This window comes from Arachis stenosperma, chromosome 5 (assembly GCF_014773155.1).
Source record: "Arachis stenosperma cultivar V10309 chromosome 5, arast.V10309.gnm1.PFL2, whole genome shotgun sequence".
Taxonomy (NCBI): domain Eukaryota; kingdom Viridiplantae; phylum Streptophyta; class Magnoliopsida; order Fabales; family Fabaceae; genus Arachis; species Arachis stenosperma.
Window position 1 is genome coordinate 105,537,129 of NC_080381.1, and position 8,902 is coordinate 105,546,030.

General features: G+C 34.7%; 1 protein-coding gene across 1 annotated transcript; it reads right to left on the minus strand.

The window, feature by feature from the left end:
- Positions 1–1,109: 1,109 nt before the first annotated feature.
- On the minus strand, positions 1,110–4,415 carry LOC130981025 (zinc finger BED domain-containing protein RICESLEEPER 2-like). The gene is made up of 4 exons (XM_057904664.1): positions 4,391–4,415; positions 3,826–4,027; positions 1,259–2,447; positions 1,110–1,154 (listed from the first exon to the last, which is right to left on the minus strand). The coding sequence occupies exons 1-4, from the start codon at positions 4,413–4,415 to the stop codon at positions 1,110–1,112; spliced, it is 1,461 nt and encodes a 486-aa protein (XP_057760647.1).
- Between the last annotated feature and the right edge of the window lie 4,487 nt (positions 4,416–8,902).

Below are 8,902 nucleotides of genomic sequence, written 5' to 3' on the forward strand. Positions count from 1 at the left end.
TCTGTTCGTTTGAAATTAACAACCAATCACAATCAACATGAATTCAAACAATTAAGCATCACTGAATCAAACAATGAACTTTCAAACTGAAATAGGAACTCAGCAGCAATAACAATTGAAGTTTATAACATCCTTCAGCAAGAGTAGAGCAGCAATAAGACTATGCAGCAGCATGAACAAATCAATTCAGCACCGGGAGAGATCAATGAAACAGCAACATTCCAAACAGCATTATTAATCAAAACAAACCCAAAGCCACTATCCACGCCAGATTCTCTAACAAGCTAATCAACTAACATGCATTTCTAACTAACTTAATCAACAAAAATTAACCTAAGCTAACCAAAAACAGAAAGGGAAATAGGAAACAGAAAAGAAAATGGAACCTGGAAGGAAGGAAATGGAACAGAGGAAGAGAAGAAAAGGTGGATGATGGTGAGTGAACGGCCGGAGTAACCCAGCTGGCCTGGTAGTGGAGCTGCTCCAATGGCAGCAGCTGAAGAGGGGCACAACAAAGGAACAAGGCTCTTGCCCTGTTCTATCGTTCTAGCCAGTGAAGAGAAACAGGGGGAAGGCTTGAGTGCGGAGGAGTTCTGGGCTCGATGGAAGAGGGGTGGTGTCAGACGGGGTCGCGAAGAAGAGGACCTATGGTCTCTGGACTTGATGGCGACAGAAAGGGGAGAGGGAGGAGGCTGGGCTAAGGATGGCAACGGGTCCCCATGGGGGCGGAGACATGCCACCCACCCCCCGCCCCCCGCCCCGCCCCCCAATTACTGTCCCAGTCCCCGCCCTGTCCCCATGACGGGTAACGGGGACCCCGTATCCGTCGGGGACCTAGGTCTCCGCGGATATCCGCGGATTTTTGTAAAAATAAGTAAAAGTTGAAAAAAATGAAAAAAATTAGAGAAAATCAAAGATAATCTTCAATTATCATTACAAACATAATATCCATAGTCTTTAAAGGCTTAAATAGCAATAACAACAAACATAAACATCCAAACATATCCATAAACAACCAAATATTACATAAACAACCAACCATATTCATAAACAACAAAATAAAGTTTATGACATCATAAAAACATAATTCCACCATCCCAATCTTCCTTTCATCGCATAATGGTAGTGATGGTAGATTCAGACTTACTTGAATCCTACATTGACAAGAAAACAATTTAAAGTTAAAATCATATAATAACTCAATAAGTCAATAATATAAAAACATAGTGTATTATATGTAATTTAATAGTTTACTTACGTCAACATCTTCTTCAATGTTATGAATTGTGTAGCACTCAAATCCTATGTTAGCTATAGTGCCAAGTTCATTCCAAAGCCAATCTTGATTACACATTAGAGCCTCTAATGTGTCCGGACGCAACCTACTACGATGTGGCATAACAAATCGACCACCCGTACTAAATGAAGATTCAGAGGCAACGGTAGAGATAGGAATCGCCAAAAAATCTCTAGCAATAGCTTGCAAAGTAGGAAACTTCGCTTCATTTGACTTCCACCAATTTAAGATATAAAAATAATGTTCAGTTTGTGGTACCGGTCTCTCTTCAAGATAATAATCCAACTCGCTCTTTGTATTAATAAATGCGGATTCCTCACTTACATGTGCAGCAAAATCAGCTTGCCAATCTTCATGACTGAACTTCCTCCCCTTTGAACTTGAACGAATTGATGGTGGTGGCGGCATATCTAATTGAGCAGCTTGGTCTCTCTCTCTTCCCTTTGTTGCATATTCTAAAACTAAATCTTGCACTACTCTTTTTACTTGACCAATTACAACACATGCTTCCGTCTCACCATATATTTTACGAAAAAAGAAATTCAATAAATACATCTTGTACCTAGGATCCAAAAGAGTCCCAATAGCCATAACTGTATTAATCACACCCCAATACTTTTCAAACTTAGTTATCATACTAGTAGCCATCATTTCAATTATCTCATATCCATAATTTTTCCACTCCATCAAAGCTAACTTAATCACACAAACCTTAGGAAAATAAAGATTTGATGTAGGATAAGTTGTTCCAGAAAATAATTCAGTCACATCAAAAAATACCCTCAATCTTTGAAAAATCTCATCCGCCATATCCCAATCCTTCTCACTAGGCAAAGATTTATATTGACTTTCATGCAATGACAATCTTTCAAATACATCTCTATACATAATTGCAACTTCAAGCATCAAAAATGTTGAATTCCACCTAGTTTTACAATCAAGACAAAGATTTTTTGTGTAGGGTATTTTAAGTTGCGCACATGTTTCCTTAAAATTTTCTTCTCTTTTAGGTGTTGCAATCCAATAATGAACACTATCCCTCACCCTTTCAATAGCATGTGAAATAAGTTGTAACCTATTAGTGCCTATAGGTTCTTCCGATGGAGCACTCTTCTCAAGAGTATTACTCAATGCATCCGAAGAAGACATTCTATAAATAATGAAATATAAATCATGAATCAAAATCACATTAATCTAAAATATAAATCGTCAATCAAAATCTCATTAACCTAACTTAAAAATATAAATTAAAAATTAAAAATTAAAATTTAGCTCTCCAAACTATTCAAATAACACTTAGATAGGAATATGATATTAGTTAAAACTATTTGGTCTAGTGAAACAGATCAAAGAATAAATGAACTGGAAGCAGGAAAAAGAATTTCAGCTTATTTCTAAGCTTTATATATATATATATATATATATATATATATATATATATATATATACTAAATTAAAGAATCTCAGCTACTGAAGCTTGAAAAAGAAGAACGTAAGAAAACAAAGAATGAACAAGAAAAAATAATAGAAAAATCAGAATAAACAAAGATAATTTCTTGCAGACTAAGTAATCATTCAAATGAGTATATACAATTTCTTGTATGTAATATTCTTACACTAGTGTATTAAAACATAATTAGACTCATACATCAGGGAGGAAAAAACTAATAAACACAACTACTCTTATATAGTGCTCCAAGTTTATAATAACTGAGCTACTACTGCTGTTAGAACAGAAAAACATAAAATAGTTTCTAACGAATTTCTTGGGTTGCTTCTTGATTAGCTTCAGTTTGTTTTCCTTTTCTATCTTTAATATAGACCTTCTCCACCAAGCTCAGTTGGGGTGTGCGTGTGTGTTGATGAGAGGAAGGGATGGATTTTTTTCGTATAAGTCCAATGTCCAATACTCCAATCTCTTTTAAATTGTATTATGTGCCTCGCTCTTATATATTTATTTGGCCTAATTCATTCAGACTTAACTGCCAAGACAGTAATCACCACTCAATATCATATCTAATGTAATCAAATATTCAAATAGGAATAACTCTTCACTAGAATAAAAATGCAAATATTGTTTATCAAATTATTTTGCAATGACTTTTAAAAAAAATGAAACCATTTGGACTTAGCATAATAAACTTTTATGCAGAAATTAGTCCAATTCAAAATATTAACTCAGAAATACCAATTACACACCAGAAATTCATAATCGGAATCAGATTAACCTAACTTTAGATTAACTCAATATTAACTCAAATATTAATCAGAATCAAAAATCAAATTCATATCAACCTAACTCAGAAATATAAATTACACAACCAAAATCCAGAAATTCATAGTCAGAAATTTAGCAACCTAATTAGAAATTCAGCAACTCAAAACTCAAAAATCCAGAAATTCAAAACACAAAAATTTAGATCAATAGGAATCTCATTAATTCAGAACACCCAAATTCGTTACCCTAATTCAAAAATCTAAATTCAGAGAAGGGGATGGAAGACCAGTGAAGACCAGGGCTAACTTACCTGAACCTGATGGAGAAAAGGGGAAGGAAGACCAGCGTCCAGCGAAGACCGGCGACGCGAACAGGAGAAGATGACGACCACGACCAGGAATAGACGACGACGTTGCTGAGTCTGGGGTGGGAGGCAGCGCTGAGAGACCAGAGGGTGGAAGGCGGCGGTGATGGTCGGCGGTCGGCAGTCAGCGGGAAGGAGGCAGGAGGGACTAAGAGTTTGAGAAGGAGTGGAGTGTGGAGACGAGACTCTCAGGTCTCAGCTCAGTTCTCGCTTTCTGTCTCTCTCTGAAGTAGGACGGCTAGGGTTAGGTTATATTCAAATCATCAAATGAGAGTGGCTCACATAATATACATATATATATATATATATATATATATATATATATATATATATATATATATATCAGGGTATTTTTGTCTTTTCACACAAACGGGGATTTAACGGGTCTCCACGGGGCAGGAACCTCTACCCCGCCCCCGCCCCATTTATTATACGGGGCCCCGTCCCCCGTCTCCGTGGATAAAAATTACCCCCCATACCTGCTCCCCGACGGATAAATCCCCGCGGATACCCGCCCCACCGAGGATTTTTGCCATGCCTAGACTGGTCGCGGTGGTCGAGACTGGAGTTTGAGACAGGGCTAGGGTTCGGTGGAGGAGAGAAGAGACATGCGGCGGATAGGGCAGCGGCAGCCAGAGCTCGTTGGTTGCAGAGCGTGGTGCGGTGGCCCTTGGGCTCGCGGTTGTAGTGGCGGAGGTCAGGGTGATGATGATCAGAGGAGAGGAGAAGGGATTCGTACGAAGGGAAGGGGCCTGGATGCCGCGGCGGCGCTGGGTGGTGGGTTCAGAAGAGGGTTAGGCCGCGGAGAGGTCGTCGGCGTAGGTGGGTAGAGAGAGAGGGGCGCGGAGACTCGTCGAGGCCAACAGTGATGGTTGGTGGAGGCTGTGGTTCTGCAACGCGGAGAGAAGAGAAGAGGGTTGGGCAAGGGAAAGAAGATGAAGAGAAAAGGAAAGCTCGGTGACCGGAGGCTAAGAAAGGGATGGATGATGATGGTGAAGAAGATGGAAGTTCAAATGGAGAAGCTATTGGGTGGCTCAGAGAAAAAGAAAAGAGAAGAGAAGGGAAGAACAGGGGGACTGCGAACGCACATAACGTGCGTGTCCTTCCAAGAGAGGAGGGTGAATTGTGGGTGCGTATGCACGTACGCACGGATAGGAAAATGGGCTGCAATGCATACGCATATGCTGTGCGAATGCTGAGAATAGAAGGCGTGTATGAGAGTGTGCGTACGCATAGAGGGCTTTTTTTTCTTTTTTTTTTCAAATAAAAAATTTACCCAACAATACAAAATGCATATAAACAAGAAATTAATAAAAATATGCAACTATTTACATTAATTTTAAAATTAATCTAAAATTATATTTTTTAAATCAAAATCATAGACTATTCAAAGCACTTGTAATATGCACAAATAAAAATCCATTCAAATTTAATCATCCAAAAACTAATTAAAAATTTTTAAACATGGAATTTAAGTCAAAAAGGCAATTTAAAGCAAAATTACTAACTATTCACATATGCACTTTAAAACAAAAACCTATTAAGACAAGTTAACAACCAAGAGACATATTTACAAACAAAAACAAGCAATCAATCAAAAATAAATTATTCACATATTCACATATTAACAATAGCCAATGATATAACACCATTGCAATCTCCCCGACAACGGTACCAAAAACTTGATGAGCGAGAATTTGTCATTGATTCGGAATTTCTCAAAATAGAAATCACTCGTTGTAAGTATAGCCAAATCAACAACTAACTCTCAACATCAAAGTTTAATTCAAAGAATAAGTCACAATACAAAATAAATAACCGGGAGTTTGAATTCCCGGGTCGTTCTCCCTAGGAATTGTAATGAAATGCTCAATTGTTGGCTATGAGGGAAGCAAGGGGGTTGTGATTGCAAGGAGAAAGAAACTAAAGTGTAAGAAAGTAACTTAACATGCAAGAAATTAAATGAAGGCAAGTAAAGGCAATGAAAATAGAATTTAAATACTAAAAGAGCTCTTGGTGAGGATTGGGTGATTAGGGCTTGCTATCCTAGAAGTGGACCACAAACATGGTAATTGTGTGTTAATTAATCCCAATTAGTCAACCCTACATCGATGATGAGTCAAAAGGACATAATTAACCTCAATCCACAAGTCCTAACCAACTCAATAATTAACTTAGTGAAAGGCTAGCGTTAGTGGAAACCAAGTTAATTAACAACCCTCACACAATGTGGAATGGACATCCACCACTCAAGTTCACCTAAACCACTCAATTTCTCAACTTATAGTGAGAAAAACTATGTAAAAATCCAACCAAGCATTTTATCAAACACTTGGTGGGTATGAAAAGAAACATAAACATCAAAATTGCATTAAAGAAAATTAAAAGTGACAAGTGTGTTCATACAACTAAAATGAGCATAAAAGAGAAATTAAAAAAGGAAACAAAGAAAGTAAAGGCAATAGAACAAGAAAATGTAAATGAAATTACAATTAAACAAGAATTAAAGAGAGAAATTAATGAGAGAACAAAGATAAAAATCCTAATTCCAAAGAGAAGGGGGAGTTTTTCTCTCTAGAAAATGACCTACAACATGATAAAACCTAAATCTAAGTGCTCCCCCTTCATTCCTCTTCAATTTTGTTTGAAATAGTTTCAAAAATGAGTTGGATTGGGTTTTGGGGCCCCAGAAATCGCCCCCAGTGGTTTGCAGTTAATGAGCTCACGTGCCAGGACCTGTGCGGACGCACAGATGTGTGCGTCCGCACACTTGCTGTTTTCTGACCTATGTGTGCGTACACACACTTTAACTTAGTCTACTATAGCAAATTATATATCATTTCGAAGGCCGGGACGTTATCTTTCCAATGCCATTGGAACCGTCTCATTTGGACCTCTATAACTCAAGTTATGACCAATTTAGTATTGAGAGGTTAAGGCTGGCAGCTTTATAAATCCTTCATTTCTTGAATTATCCCATTTTGCATGCTTTCCTTCCACTTCTTCAATTCATACTTGTCTAGTAAGCCTAAAATTACTTAACAAACACATCAAGGCATCAAATGGAATTAAAGTGGATAAAATTTAGCAATTATAATGCTTAAAAAAATATGTTTTCACTTTCAAGCACAATTTAGAGAGAAACTATGAAACTATGCTATTTCAATGAATAAATGCAAGAAAAGTCAATGAAATTCACCTAATTAAAGCAAATAAATACCATGAAATGAGGATTCATCATTTATCCAACCCAATAAAAAATTCTATATAAAGAAAAGAGTATCTGAAAAAAAAAAGGAGAACGTAGAGATAAAGAAAGAGCATGGAGGAAAAATTACATTTTTGAGAAGAACGCAAATTAGGAAAAATAAGAAAGGGTAATAGTGGAATAATAAAAAATATTTTTGGATAAAAACAAAAAATAAATTCATAAAAATGGTCCGTGTCCCTCTTCCAAATCTCGTGTTTATTATTGTCATTCGTAAAAGAGTGGACACAAAATTATAAAAAATTGTCTCAGAGACAATATGTTCAGTGTCTATGTCTCTGCTTCCAAATACTTTTTAAAGACGTGCTGTCCATGTCTCTGTGTCATGTCTTCAAAAATAAACGCTACCTTAGTAAAGAACATAAGTATATTTTTAAGTGCTTATATATAATTATATCCATATAAACAAGTATCTTGATTAATGAAGTTTAATTAAGTTGATTCTCTAAAATTATCATATAAAATACGCCTGAATTATACATAAAATGTGCATAAATTATATGATACTACTATTAGAGGTGGTAATATTATCCGAAGCATAAATACTCACTCTGCTCTTACTCGATCAAGGCGCGGATTTTGTGAGACAGAGCAGGATGGAGTTGGTTTTAGAAAAAAAAAAGTATAAGTAGACAATTAAAATATTAAATAATTTAAATAATAAATATATTGAATATTTAATTTATTAGATGTACGAATAGTTATTTTAATATTTAAATTTAAGTGAGTAAATTGGAGTGTGGTGTGTTTTATTTGAATTGAGTCATTTTTATGACCCGTTATTTATGTTGTTTAAAAAATTCATTAATTACTTAATATAATCCAAAAAAAAATTACACACCCCAATATATATAAATATATATAATTTTAATATATAATATATCTAATATATAAAAAATATTAATAAAATTATTAATAATATTATTTGATATTTTATTATTCTTAACTTTTTAATTTAATTTATGTTATATATATAATTATAATTATATGAATTTTTAAATTTAATTTTGTTTGTTAAATTTTAATAATTATTAAAAATAGATAAAGCAGGACGGATTAGAGTACAAGTGTTTACTACCAAAAAATAGGAATGAAACAGATTTTATATGGATTAGGATTGAATGCGATAGAATTTGATAAGACAAAAATTCACTCTTATTTATTTCATTTACCACCCCTAATTACTATTTTTATTATGACCGCTAATACCACTAATATTATCACTATCACTACTATTACCACTAAAGAGTTGAAATTTACAGGGCGAAGGAGGTAAATATCATGATTATATGTGAGAAATGAACTGAATTAATTGATTCAATTGTTGTCACTTAACTAGTTCATCCGTTGATTTGTCAAAATCAAAGGGTTGAACCGCTGCTTTTTGTTTTTATAAGAAAACTAGCTTAAAAGAATATATATTTTAAAGAAATATATTTTATATAGAAGTATATTATTTTATTATGGTCAATACGTTTTTAGTTTCATAAATAGAATTATTAATTTGATTCTCAAAGTCTTAGTAAATATTAGATTATATTGGTCTAATTGTTCTTATATATATATATATATATATATATAAACTTGCAATGACATTAGATTGTTAAACTCATTTACTTAATTCTATCACGGTACATCACACGTAAACTCGAATCGACCAAACCTTTTAAGATCGTAAAATTATAAAATATTAGTTTGTTATTGTTTATCCAAAGACGTACACAAGTACACAACAACATTGTTTTGGGAGTTACT